Raw genomic sequence first — 15,255 nt, 5'->3', positions numbered from 1 at the left:
AAATGCATTGTTTCCAAATCCAATACGCAAATACATTGATTCACAATTCTATATAAACCGCTACTGGCAGTAGCGGTTTACAGGTGTGCATAAACCGCTACAACCAGTCGCGGTTTATGTGTGTGCGTGTGTGAGGGTAAACCGCTGCTGGCAGCCGCGGTTTACGTGTGTGCGTGTGTGAGTGTAAACCGCTATAGACTATAGCGGTTTACGTGCAGTGTGCTGAATGGGGCTGCCTATATAAACCATGGAGGGGCCAAATGTGGAGAGGTAGAGTGTTATTTACAAATGGAGGGGGAGGATAGTTTTGTGGCTCTGGTTCATTACTCTGGAAAAATTCAAAAGAGCAAAAGACATGGTGTAAAATTCACAGATAGAGAACCGCTTAGTATTTTTATCCGATCATCGAATACGTTGGCAGAGATTAAGCTAAGCATATTACGGAAGCTCGGTATCTGTGGGACGAAGTGGGTAAAAAAGTTATTTTACAAGATTTCCATTGCCGTTGTGTCAACTGGTGTGAGATATGAGACCTTCGTGATCGGGTCGGATGAAGACCTGCAGGTCTTGTTTCACTGTAGGCGTAGTTTTCCGGAGGTGAGGATACCTGAGCTGCTTGCGAAGTTGGAAGATAGTGTGGATAGCTCTGGGGCATCGGCACCGAATCCTCAGTCGACCACAGCCGGTGGTGCATCGACATCGATGCCTGTGGTAGCAGCGGCAGTTCCAATTCCTGAGCCCGAACATGCTGGGGCTGTTCATGCATATATTGCTCCTGTTGTACCTGATTTTGAATGTGATGTCGGACCGGATCGAGTTGAGAATGTACTGTGTGACGATGATTCGGATGAGGAGCCTGTCGATATTGGTGGGGACAGTGATGATGATATTCCAAGAGGTACACGTTCAACCCATGGAGGTTCCGGTTCTGGAACACAAGAGTACCCTCCCCACCTCTCTTCTTTGAACTTGGAAGCCATCGGCCAACACCAAAATGTAGATGCAACATTCGATGGGCAGGGGATGCATGATGGGACACCTCTGACTGAATTTCAGATTGGCCAATCATTCCAGAGTAAAGAGGAAGCTGTGTTGAGTGTAAAAGATTACAGTATTCGGCGTGGAGTTGAGTACAAGGTTATGGAGTCGACAATCTGAAATACCAAGGGAGATGCAAGGAGTTTGGTAACGGGTGCACGTGGTTGATTCGGATAGTCATGCGGAAAAGGAAGAGCACATGGGAAGTTAGGAGGTACAACGGTCCGCACAAGTGTATGGCCACATCGATATCAAGCGACCACAAGCAACTTGATTATCATGTCATCTGTGCGAGAATCTTTCCATTGGTTAGAGCTGATGCGTCGGTGTCGATTAAGGTGTTGCAAGAGGTAACGGAGGCGACATATGGATTCAGGCCTAGTTATCGGAAGGTGTGGTTGGCGAAGCAGAAGGCAGTAGCGCAGATATATGGCGATTGGGAGGAGTCATATGCTGATTTGCCTCGGTGGATCCTTGGGGTCACATCCACGATGGAAGGTTCCATTGCTCTACTGAAGACCTCCCCGATTAGAGTGGGTGACCAAGTTGATGAAGATAGAGTCTACTTTCATTGGATGTTTTGGACATTCCCTCCGTGTATTGAGGCATTCCGCCACTGTAAGCCGCTCGTAAGCATCGACGGAACACACCTCTATGGCAAGTATGGCGGGACATTGTTGTTGGCGATCGCTCAGGATGGTAACTCGAATATTTTGCCTGTTGCGTTTGCACTCGTGGAGGGGGAAAATGCAGAGTCTTGGTCATACTTTATTTCGAATCTTAGAAGACATGTCACTCCACAGCAAGGTATTCTCGTGATCTCTGATAGACACAACGGCATCAAGGCTGCACTAGAGTCCCCCGATAGTGGTTGGCAACCTCCCCATGCTTATCGGGCATTTTGTATTCGGCATGTTGCTGCAAATTTTGCCCTCACTTTCAAGGGACAGGATGCGAGGAGGTGGCTGGTAAATGCCGCGTATGCAAAGACGGAAGCAGAATTTGACTATTGGTTTGATATAATGAGGACAGAGAATCCGACCATGTGCGATTGGGCAAACAGAATGGAGTATGAGAGGTGGACACAACACAAGGATAGGGGGAGAAGATATGGTCACATGACGACCAACATTTATGAGTGTGTGAACTCTGTCTTGAAGGGCACAAGAAACCTACCAGTGACGTCTCTGGTTAAGTCGACATATCTCTAGCTGGCGGAGTTGTTTGTTGTCTGGGGGCACACGGCAGAGGCACAGTTAGGGTCCGGGCACCAGTTTTCACAGGCACTAGTTAAGGCCATTGAGCGTAACCTGAAGGATTCGAGGTGCTTCACCGTGACTGTGTTTGATAGACATCACCTTGACTATACAGTGGCTGAGACGACTCCCACCGGCAAATTCTCTTTGGGTAGCTATCGGGTTTTTCTAAGGGATCGCACCTGCGATTGTGGATACTTCCAGGCGCTGCACTACCCCTGTTGCCATGCCCTCGCATGCTGTGCGCAGTCACGGCTAGATTGGGCCACTTATGTCGATGAGGTGTACACCATGTCTGAGGTCTTTAAGGTGTATGAGATGTCCTTTTCACCTTGTATTCCAGAGGGGCTTTGGTCACCATATGATGGGTCGACTGTGATCCCCGACCCGGGCATGAGAAGGGCAAGAGAAGGACGACCATGGTCCACCCGCATCCACAACAACATGGACGACGCTGACACCGGCCGACCTAAGAGGTGTGGCCTGTGCAGGCAACCCGGTCATACTCGAAGGGTTTGCCCTCAGTGAGGTTCTACTAGCGGCATCTAGATTTATCATGATTTAGTTAGTTTGTGTTAGTTTACGCATCACTTTGCCAGTTTTGAGTTTAGTCTTCGTTACTACGAATGTGTCTGTTTGTATCAGTGATGAGTTCTAAGTCTTATTGGTTTAAATGTTAATGTTAATACAAGTAGTTATTTATCACCTTTCTAGATTTATCATGGTTTATTTCCATCATAGTTGTACGATCAATAAACATAAAGTCCATAAACATAAACATAAAGTAAAAACTGACTAAAATAACATTCATCCAACGAGAATAAACATAAAGTCCATAACCGGAACATAAACCACATAACGAAAAATGAAAAAATACAACACATGGTGCTAATCATCACGATCATCTCGGGCTGCATCATGAAAGTCACCAAGGAGATGAGATCCTGTCCCACATCGAGCGGGATGCCTGACTCGAGTCGGTCGGGCCGCCTCCTATCCAATGTCATCAACTGGATGGTCTAACCCAATCGCGGACTGGGGGTGCCCCCCATGGTGAACCAAGTATCCAATGGGCTACCTGCAGACTCGTTAAGATCCACCACATACTGACCCTAATAATCAGGTGGCTGGGAATGCATCTCCGTCATATGTGGCTGGTAAGCTGCGGTCTCGAAATGCCCATCCACAGGCAGCCCTAGCTGAAATGCCACGTCTTGCAATGTCACTGTGCACTCTCCGAAAGGCATATGGAACGTGTGCGTCTCAGGATGCCACCTCTCAACGAACGCACTAACCAATGGCTCATCCAACCAGAACCATTGGCTGTTTAGCCTGGCCAAATGGTACAATCCAGCCCTCTTTAAATACGGGATGATCCTTTCATGCATGGGCATATTCTGTTGTCGTCTCACACTGTATATACACCTAGTGGGCTGCACAGAACAGCAAATAAATACAGAGTCCAATTAAATTCTCCTATCCATAAAAAAATTCCCCTATCTAACTGGATACAAATATCTTAAACCATCAACAAATTCTCCTATATAAAAAAAAATTCCCTAATCACGATAGTAAAAATAACAACACACATATTTGAATAAATAACAGCCAGAAATATAAAAATATTATAAAGCTTTAAAATTAAAAACTACATATCATACAAATACACTAACCAAACTAAAATAATTCACTAACGTCAACTGTCCCTTTCCCTAAACTAAACCAACACCATGTAGAATAACATTCATTGAAGGGATTTGAAATTCAGCTAAGTAGTCATATTTATAACTTAACAAGAAAAACTCAAAATACTAAACCAAACCCATTAAACTAACATCCTAGCATGCGAAACCTAATTTCAAACTAGAGGGAATAATCTATAAATTCTAGTTCGTCTACCTTACATACCATTTTTCTGACTAACATATGCAAAGCCTAGAAAAAAAAATAATTATTAACTAACCTCGTCACCAATAGAACCGGCAATATGCGCAACACCGTTCAGTCGGTACAAGGTCCTGCCTGCCATGATAACTCGCCGGAAGTCGCCGCTGAGATACCTCGGACCCGCTCTCAACTTGCTCTAACCTCTCTCTAGAATTTCCTCTCTCTAAAAAACTTCACAACCCCTCTAAATGCATAATCCGCGGCTACCACCACGGTTTATATAGGCAGCACACTACACGTAAACCGCTATAGCCTATAGCGGTTTACACTCACACACGCACACACGTAAACCGCGGCTGGATGTAGCGGTTTATATAGAATTGTGAATCAATGTATTTGCGTATTAGATTTGGAAACAATGCATTTGCGTAATATTGAGGGTGAAACAATTTAATAACGTAAATTGCCCTATTAATAACATAAAAAATAAAAACTAATGTTCTAAATTACTAAATTAACTAACTAGTTTTAGTGTTTGTTCATTTATTGTAAGTCATTACATAAGGGAGGTTGTGGATTCAACTCTCACTTCCTTCACTATATACCTAATTTTTATAAAATATGTGTTATATATGGAGTAAATCCCCATAATGTTCCCCGAGATTGACGCCGTGCACCAAAATCGTCCCTGAGATTCCAATTGCACCAATTACGTTCCTGAGATTGGAAAAATTGCACCATAGTAGTCCCTGACCCGTTTTCCGTTAACGGCGCGCTGACGTGGCTTGATGACGTGGACCTTTGGTGACACGTGTCACCTCATGGTTTGGCCATGTGTAACGGTATGATGACGTGTTGGTCAACGACACGTGGCATGCTGACGTGAATGGGTATGCTACGTGTCACAATACTATTTTGCCACGTGTCAGATTATGCCACGTGTCGCAATGCTATTTGTCCACATGTCATCCACTATGTCATCGTTACATGTGCACCAAATTGGTCCCTTACTTTACATCAAATGACTCATTTTAGTCCCTGAAATTGAATGTCGTGCACCAAATTAGTCCCTTCATCAGTTTTTTTTATTTTTTTAGCTTTTTCATATATTACACTATTAATCAATACAAGTACTTATTATAAACATGACTTGAACAGTATTAAAACAGATACAAATAAACACAAGAGGCAATAATAAAGTTTTGGTTTTAGTTAACATATACTCTAATGATACAAGTTAACATTATTAATTAAAAAATTTATTATAAAATATGTATAATAAAAAATATAATTAAAATTAGTGTATAAAAAATATTGAGAATTTTAAATTTATAAAAAAATGAGAAAAAAACTGATGAAGAGACTAATTTGGTGCACGACATTCAATTTCAGTGACTAAAATGAGTAATTTGATGCAAAGTAAGGGACCAATTTGGTGCACATGTAACGATGACATAGTGGATGACACGTGGACAAATAACATTGCGACACGTGGCATAATCTGACACGTGGCAAAATAGTATTGTGACACGTGGCATACCCATCCACGCCAGCATGCCACGTGTCGTTGACCAACACGTCATCATACCGTTACACGTGGCCAAACCATGATGTGACACGTGTCACCAAAGGTCCACTCATCAAGTCACGTCAACGCGCCGTTAACGAAAACGGGTCAGGGACTACTATGGTGCAATTTTTCCAATATCAGGGACGTAATTGGTGCAATCGGAATCTCAGGGACGATTTTGGTGCACAGCGTCAATCTCGAGGACCATTATGGGAATTTACTCATTATATATGAGGTGTGGGTAGGATAGGATAGGGTACACCCTAAATCTGTACCCTACCCTACTTGCAGACATACCCGGACCGTACCCTACTCTACCCGCAGTGGGTCGAATAGCCTACCCTACCCGAACGGGTTGGACCGGGTTGGATACCCGCGTGTAGAGTATGAATTGCCAGCCCTATGACTCATTAACAGAAAATACTGAGTTGGCATGCAAACTTGCACATGTGACAGTTAAGATTTTTTTTTTTGTTAACATAACTTTTGCACATTATAAATCAAAGAAAAATAATATATATATGCCACATTGATGTATATATTAAATTAGTCTAATATGAAGTAGAAATTCAATTAGCTTTTTGAATTAATTGATAATTTGATGATTATGTTGAAATTCAAATAAAAATAGAAGAATAACTTTGATACTTAATTTTTAGCTATCACACAAAATTAAGTTATATTAAAATAATTTTAACCTTAAATTTTTATGTGGTGTAATTGATACAATGAATATTATTCATTGCGCATTTAGTGATGATATGATAAATATATGAGCATATTTACTTATAATCTTATTTAGTACATACACATGAATATAATCAATATTTGGACCACTTCTTAATATAAGATATTTCTGACTTGGAGTTAGAAAATACTCAATATAATAAAATGAAATATACAAACAACAAGACGTGAAACTAATCAAACCACAATAATATGCTTTTCATTTAAAAGAATATGAGTCTTTGTACATATCTTTTTGTTGAATTTAGAATTGTATATGTAGTACGAATGGTTTAATAATATTTTTTTTTTGAAAATATACCATACTAGAAATCAAATAGGTTTTACTTAACTTTAAAAGTTATTTCGATTATAATATTTACTAATACTCTTTTTCTAATAAATACTTGAAGAATTTAGTGAGTCACGTTGGAAAATAGACAGAAAATTGTTATGTCTGACGAAGAAAAATATTGAAAACTGATCTGTGTAATAATTTTTTTGGGAATTAAAATGTCCACTTTTAAAATTTTTAGAGACTAATTTGAATAATTATTCTCTTAAAAAATAAATTGATACACTAAAATTTTAATCCGATTCTCAAAATTTTGATATACACAATTTAATTCTCCAACTTAACATTTAAAACTCACGTTAATCTCTAATCTTATTTTATCATAGAACCGTTAACGACAATATATGCTAAAATAGACGGATAACTATTTTACTAAATTTTTTAATAGTTATCTGAAAAAACAATTGAAACTTTTGTATACTAATTTTTTTTACAAAATATTTAAAATCTTATTCTTAATTTTACTTAAGGTTTTAAAATTTTTTAAAAAAATAAATTGAAATAAAAAATTTTAATTACTACAGTCTACAGTAAAACCGTTAAAAAATTCAGCATAATTCCGTTAATTATTTAATTTTGGCGGTAAAATTATATTGAAGTTAAATAAAATTTTTTTGAATTCAAAATAAAGAATTTGAATTTTTTAAATTTTAAATTTGTACTTTAGAAGATAAAGTGTGATCTTCTATTCTTGAATAATTTCTCTTTTATATTTATTTTTGGTCTCACTTATAAAATAAATAGTGAGAGATTACATTTTATTTTCTAAAGTAAAATTCAAACTTTAAAAAATTCAAATCCCAAAATAAAATACTTTAAATTTTAAAAATCAAAACTGAATTAAGAGACTAATTTGATACTTTATGTTCAGTTTACTACCATTGTCAGTCTTTCCTTTCTTTGCTGACGCATTCTCCTTGGTTCTCTCTTCATTTTTCTTTCTCTCTTTCAACAAGTGAGAATTTGACCGAGTTTGTGTTAGTCCGGATATGAGTGAGTGAAAGAGGTGACACCAATAATCGGTATGGTTGTTTTGGGTGAGTGAATTCGTGCATAAGAACAAACTGCTAGAGAGATTCTTTAAACAAAGGAATTTTATTTCTTAAAATTAATTAAAATTTTCAACAGATTAGTTGGTTTTCTTTTTCTTTATCAACGTGTCATTATTTTTGGAACTCATTAAAATTATACCACCCTGATATTAGGCATATTATTACCCTATACCATTATTTTGACATCTAGGCCTTTTCTTTCTTATGTGTTGACTCAAAAAATACTATTCAAAGATGCACATATAAAATAAAAATGATTAATTTTATATAAAATTAATAATTAATAATTAAAATTTATTAAATAATAATTTAATTAAATTATTTAATAAATTTTAATTATTAACTTTATACAAAAACAATTTTTTCTTACTAAAATGGTAATATTTAAGAAATAAGTTATAAAAAGTTGACATGTAAAAAGTCCAATTAGTCGGAGAAAACAAAAATAATAGACGTATTAATAGATGTATTAGTTAGAATTATAATTATGATGATGATTTATTACGTGTTTGTGCGATACGGAAGGAGACTAGACGACACAGTGAAAGGTACCATCATCATTCAGAATGACCACCGGGAACGGGAAGGACGATTTCGTCCCTTACTCTCCCCTTCCCTCAAACCCTAATCCCGTCCCTTGCAATTACCATTCTTACCCTTCTTATTCCCCACCTCAAAACGTCGTCGTTCTTCTCCCCCGCTACCACCCCGACACCACCTCCCGCCGCCGCCGCCGCCGCTGCCTCTGCTACTCCGCCTTATTCTTCCTCTTCATCATTCTCGCTGTCGCCGTCTTCTTCATCTACCCTTCCGACCCGGACATCCGCCTCGCTCGGATCCGCCTCAACCGGATCGGCATCCGAGCTGACCCGATACCGGTTCTCGACGTGTCCTTCTCCGTCACCGTTAAGGTTCGTAACAAGGACTTCTTCTCTGTAACTTATGACCGCCTCTTTGTTTCCATTGGGTACCGCGGCCGCCAGCTTGGGGTGGTGGAAGCCGCCGGAGGCAAGATCAAGGCGCGCGCCTCGTCCTACGTGGACGCCACGCTGGTCATTGATGGGTTCGAGGTGATCTACGACGCTTTCTACTTGCTTGAGGATCTTGCTAAGGGTGTTATCCCCTTCGATACACAAACGCGCGTGGAAGGGAAGCTAGGGTTGTTCTTCTTCGATGTTCCATTGAAGGTAGGTGCTGATTCACTTCTCAATTTAAGTTTTCAGCTAAATCTTATTATGCTGGTTTCTGAAAATTGTTTTAATGGTCCTTCTATGAAATTTGCTACTGATTTTACTATTAAGAGACTCATTTGATCTTGGGAGTATGGAATGATATATTTGGGGACATGAAGTAGGTTACACCATTAATGATGCCTATAATTTTGGGACTAAAATAGGGTTTGCAAGTTCAAGTTGCTGAATATTTCCCCCCAATTCTCATGTTTTCTGAGTGGAACTTATTTTGTGATTTTTTTTTCCATGCTGAATCCAGGCAACTGTGTCATGTGAAGTGTATGTGAATGTAAAAAACCAGACAATTGCTCGTCAAGACTGCTATCCTGAGGTTAGAATCTGAATTTTTGTTTCTTCTGTAAGAATGATAGATTGGTCGTTTATCTCTATGTTTGTGGCCAATGAATGATTCATTTCATGGCTTTTTTCCTTTCAATAATTGGTGGGATTGCCAATGAGCCTTTGCCGGATGGTTAAGGGGAGGTGAACTAAGGTCTTCAAGTGAGAGGACCCGGGTTCAAGCCGTGGGGAGAGTTGTGGCTATCTTTGCTATTCTTCGCTTTTCCAGGCTGGGTCAAGGGGCCAGGGGATTACTTCGTTAGCTGATTTGAAAAACCCAGATAGAACTGCTGGATACTTCTTATTTATGCTTGGATAGCATGTTTTGTTTTTCCAAAAATGCTACTAATGTCGATAATTCCCCCTTTTTTTGGCAGCATTTGGTTTGTCTTGTGTTACCAATTACTGATTGCTGATTAAAGTTTTTTCCTAGCTGTGTATTCTACGTATTAGATTCCCTCCTTTCCTTTTCCAAACACCTTTATTTGGGGTCTCTCTTTAAGTCTGCATAATTGTCCTGACTTGGAAGAATACCGTGCTTTGTGATCCTTTGATTGTACTTGGTATTCATTTTGGTTATCCAGTTTCAAGTTTAAACCAATTTTTGTTAGGTGGAAGCTTCCTGGATTTTATAGTTGTCCTTGTTTCATAAAATCCAGATATGCTTCTCAAATACATTCAATACTAGTTCTAGAAGCATACATAACATAACCACTCATTTTAGGTTTTGTAAATACCTTCTTAACATTGTAAAATAAAAACTGAGTTGTATATGCTTTTTAGTAAGCATCACAAACGTTGCAATTGTTATTACATCTACCACAAACATTGCGTTGTCCTTAGCTTATACAATTCTTGCATGGCCTGCATTTTAGTTTTGGCAATGGAAAACCATGTGGCTAAGTAGATAATTTATTCAATGCATTCATCAGTTTCATACAGAAAAACTTTGCTAATCTATTGTTTATTTGCTTCAGTCACTGGGTGATAAGCTGGATCAAAGCACAAATGTTGGAGCTGAAGATGCATGACTCTGTAGCAATCTTTAGCATGCTCTGTTCATATCACGGTGGTGTGTTCTGTTCCTTGCATTAATTTTACCAGGCTGTATAATTTTGAATATGATTGACACATGACACACACCCTTGTAAATTCTGATTGACCAAAAATTACCAGCATCCGTATTTGTTATGTACTATGAGGTAGATGAGATAGGAGCTTTGTTAGTCCAGTGATTGAGAAATAAATTAATTGGTTTTCCTGATAAACCTACGAAAGAATGTGTTTTCAGCAATCATGAAACTAAATCAATTGATATCATGCTTGGTTTAGTTAACTTAGAATCTCTAGTAAAAGAGAAATAGATTAAAAGAAATCGAACCTCCTGGCTCTTGCGGATACTATTTACTACCATAGTGATTAGTGACATGTGACGCAACCCCCGGAAGGAAAAAAAGGGTTCTGCTGGACACATATATTGATCTTCCATTTTGTTCTATCTATTATTTTAATAAAATGTGGACATATCAAAGTCAAGGATTCAGATCCTTTGATTGATCTTGAACAAGCCCAACTGCCCAAGTTAATGTTAAGAGAGAGAGATAGACACATCATACATGTATTATGAATGCGTATAGTCCTCTTCGAATTTGTAGGGTCCAATTTAGGCATTTGTGTTTATCTTTTTCCTAACATAATATAGTTTAAAACTAACATGGGAGATGATTCTAACCCCAAAATCAAAGGAAGGTCATTGTAGTGACATGTAGAATGTTCGGCGCTTTGAAATGTCACAGGTTATAGCACATTACAGTCAAATTGAATTGTGCACTTCACTTTCAATTCGGTGGTGGTATATCTTCTTCACGTGTGGTGGATAAGTTGCTATCTAGAATCCAATTTCTGGTTGCTGTCTACTTTAACAAATATTCTGTGTTCATTAATGGGTTATGTAGCACTGGCAAAATGAACAAAAAGGTGTGATTTCTAGGTGGTGGAAAACATGCCATTTAATTAATGGGAAAATAAACTTATTACTTTAAGTGCAGATTTATGTTATAAACTTATAATTTAAAGATTAGGTTCTTTTGATATATTTCTTATGGCAACTATTATACTTAACAAAATCTTTCATGATCTATTCCAACAGTGTTATGATCTGTTTTCATAGGTAAAACCATTATATTGATATCAGTAGATTGAGTTATTTAAGAGACACTGCTTATTGCACCCAACACCTAGTCAATGGTTAAGGAATTTTTTAAGAGATGGGCATATTATGAAGTGATTTAACTGCTGATTTATTTTCCAGCAACAGGCATTACATACTTTAAACTGTTCTCCTTAACCATCTTTGTTCTTAACGTCTTGCTTTAGTCATCATATATAAAGACAGTCCAATCGTTGTTTATTGTTTGTGTAAACTACTGTTATTCAATTATATATGTACTTATAAAATTTTAGAAATACTTAACAATTGAATCAAGGAATATACTGTAATTTTTTTTTTGCTTAACAAAGATAATTTCACTTATAAATGAAATAAATTACAAAAAGAAAAAGAGCCACTAACGGCTATAGCACTAGGTAAAGGGCAATTTACGCAAATAAAACAATTAGAAAGAAAGCTTACGCAATTACAAATTACCAGACGCAATTGCAACATTTCAATTTGTATGTAATCTGCTACACGCTACTGCGGATTCCATTAATACGTAACCCGCTACAGGACGCTACATCCTGTAGCGGTTTATGAAGGAATAAATGCACAGGTTAATCCGCAATACCCTGTAATGGATTATGGCAAACGCATTAGAGAAGTGATCAGCCACCATGAACATGAACGCAGAAGTAACAAATTTTAGCTTTACGTGAACATGCGTTCAGAAGTGGAATCACTTTTTTTTCTCCAACGCGTTTGCCAAAAACACACATAGGTATTTACCAAGCAGCCACGTTATGAAGAAACCGCTGTAGGGTATCGCGGATTATCCTGTACATTTATCCCTTCATAAACCGCTACAAGATGTAGCAGTTTATGCTCTTGGTGTTTTCGAACTAAACTGTCGCAGAATGTAGCAGTTTACTTGTTAATAGAATCCACAGTAGTAAGGTGTAGTGGATTATATACAAATTAAAATATTGTAATTACATCTGATAATTTATAAAATTGTATTGCATAAACTTTTTTTTCAATTATTTTATTTACGTAAATTGCCCCTAAATAAAGTAGGATTTCCCATTAAAACAACAGAAACATTAATAAGAACCTATTTTTCAGAGGAGAGCAACTACAACTAATCAAAAGAAAATTATATAACGAAAAAAGAAAGGAAAAAAATAAATAAATAACTAGATAGATTAGGTTTTATAAAGCAACATCATATTCCTTTTTAAACTTTTTGACATGTCATCGGAACATAAATGCGTTAAACACAATAGTTAGTTTAGAACAACTTCCTATGTGCCACACTGCCACAAAACAAATACAGAAACGGTTTTTGTCAGGAAACTAACTAAACTAGGAGAGAAGTTAACTCCAACCAACCTTTACAAAAATTACTTAAAAGTTATGGCATTTTAATAATAAATGCTGCGATTGATCTTTCTCGTTTCAGAAAGTAACATCCTTATTAGTCAGAGGAAAAAACAAAGAATTGTCGAATGGTTTCTGCAGTCATCATAAACCTAAATAACAAAAAATTCACAATAATCTTTCCCTTTTGAGCCCATATCCATAGTATTGCTCCATTTTAGCACAACAGTATATATAAAGAACTTAAAGAACCCCCCAGTTGCATAAACTAGTATCATCTCTTCCAATAAAAAGAGAAAACACTAGTATCGTAACAAACTTTGTGATCATTATATCACACACAATCCTGAAAAGAAGGGGAAATATATAACATTTTATAAGCATGCCTATTATAAATATATTATAACATTCATGTATGTACTAACTGGAATTAAATACATCTTATAGATCAATGTTCAACCATCACTTAATTTGTTCTGCCACGCCACACATACTCTGCATGATGCTGCCTGCACCGGAATGACCCCGGATGCTGCGACGGCGAGCACACGCATCGCTTCATAAGGCCATTCTCTCCGGAGCTGTCGCCGCCACGAGCCTGTGTAGTCGTCATCATTGCCCTTTGTGCATGCCTTGCGGCGGTTTCCACCTGGAAAACAACCCATCTTCTATGCACCACATCAAGCCCTTCTTGGCTAACATAAGGATCTCCCGGGTAACACATTAATTTGTTTCTTCAATTCTTTTTCCTCCTCAAAACTCTTCTTCCCCTTTACTTAATAATATGCAATATTATTATATAAATATATGACTCTTTCTCAAGTTAAGAGTTCAAAAAGAAAAGAATCTAGGGGTCATATATATGATGTGTGTGTACCATTATTGTAGAAGAAAAGAAAGAGAGAAGAAAAAAAGTGGTGCATAAGTAAACGCCTTTTGGAGTTTGGCATAAAGGGCATTTTGGAAAAGATTCTTTTGGGATAGGTTTGTGGTTGTGTTAAGGCTTTTTATACATACGTGTATAGGTATGTATGCAATTATATGCATGTGGGTTTTTTTTTTTTTTTTTTTTTTTCTTGTTTTTGTGATGGTGTGTGAAAGAGGGTAAAGCAAAACCAAACATTGTCTTGGTCCAAAACACATACTAGAACAAAATTTTGGTAATAAACTTGTGTGGTGGGACCCACAGACCACTACTAATGATGAACATAGTTAAGGCATCTGTCTAAGTTGTAGCCACCTGGGTGTGTTGGAGTGACTCTGGTGTTTGTGATGATCCAAGAACGAACAATTCCTGTGAGGCATGTGCTTCTAAGTTGGATATAAACGAGGATGCTTTCAGAAGCATCACCACCGCCACTGGATTTTACTTTGGACCTATTCAATTTCAATGTTACCCTTTTCATATATGGTTCTGGTTTCGTACTCTCCATTTTTGTTTCGTCGGAATTTATCTTTTAGTGGCTAGAAAACTGACTATAAAACTTGTTACATATAACCATTCCTTGCAAGTTGTAACTAAATTTCATGGTTTGGTATACTCTAGGTAGTCTTTGTATTTGTATAATCATCAACATATTCAAGTATTTTCCAAAGCATTAATAAAAAATGAGTGGTTATTATTATATTTAATTTAAAAAAATATAAAAATCTAATTTTTAATTAATCAACATTAATCAACTTAGAATTTAAGATTTATTATTTATGATGTAGGGTTAACTGGTTAAGGGTTTATGATTTAGAATCTAAAAATTTAAAATATTTTTTTTTTAAAAATTAACTAATGTTAACTAAAAATTAGTTTTCTAGCATTATTTTTAATTTTTATGGCATATATTGAATTTATATATATTACCATAAGAAGGCAATTCTATTTGAGAAATACAATTAAGCATTGAATACCGACATATCTTCTAACTAAATGAGGTTCGTACCGTATGGGGATTAATTTCTTCTATACTACACTCAATTCTCATTGTGCCTAATAAATGACAATATTATAAATTTATGGGTTAACCACCAAAAACACCCCTGAATTATTTAAACGCTGACAAAAATACGCTCGAATTTTACTATTGACAAAAATGTTTTCAAATAATTTAAAAACACAACACCAATACCCAACAATAAATATATATTTTCAAAAAATATTTTAGAGATTGAATTTTGATGCAATTTTTTACAAGAATAATTATAAAAATAATATATTATTATACATAAAAATTGGTGATTTTTGTTAAGTATATAATTTTTTTATAATTCTTT

The 15,255-nt window shown here is 36.8% G+C and overlaps 3 protein-coding genes across 3 annotated transcripts; 2 read left to right on the top strand and 1 right to left on the bottom strand.

Moving 5' to 3' along the window:
* Positions 289–1,158, top strand: LOC107641269. Its single transcript, XM_016344764.1, has one exon. It carries the CDS (start codon positions 289–291, stop codon positions 1,156–1,158), a length of 870 nt encoding a protein of 289 aa, XP_016200250.1.
* On the bottom strand, positions 3,199–4,359 carry LOC110263045 (protein MAIN-LIKE 2-like). Its single transcript, XM_021103572.1, has 2 exons — positions 4,258–4,359; positions 3,199–3,727 (listed from the first exon to the last, which is right to left on the bottom strand). The coding sequence occupies exons 1-2, from the start codon at positions 4,321–4,323 to the stop codon at positions 3,407–3,409; spliced, it is 387 nt and encodes a 128-aa protein (XP_020959231.1). The 5' UTR covers positions 4,324–4,359; the 3' UTR covers positions 3,199–3,406.
* Positions 8,378–10,775, top strand: LOC107644365. The gene is made up of 3 exons (XM_016348203.2): positions 8,378–9,071; positions 9,376–9,447; positions 10,433–10,775. Exons 1-3 carry the CDS (start codon positions 8,451–8,453, stop codon positions 10,484–10,486), a joined length of 747 nt encoding a protein of 248 aa, XP_016203689.1. The 5' UTR covers positions 8,378–8,450; the 3' UTR covers positions 10,487–10,775.

The sequence above is a fragment of the Arachis ipaensis genome, chromosome B05, assembly GCF_000816755.2.
Source record: "Arachis ipaensis cultivar K30076 chromosome B05, Araip1.1, whole genome shotgun sequence".
NCBI lineage: Eukaryota > Viridiplantae > Streptophyta > Magnoliopsida > Fabales > Fabaceae > Arachis > Arachis ipaensis.
Note: the sequence above shows the minus strand (reverse complement) of the source record. Positions and strands in the feature narration are given on the sequence as shown.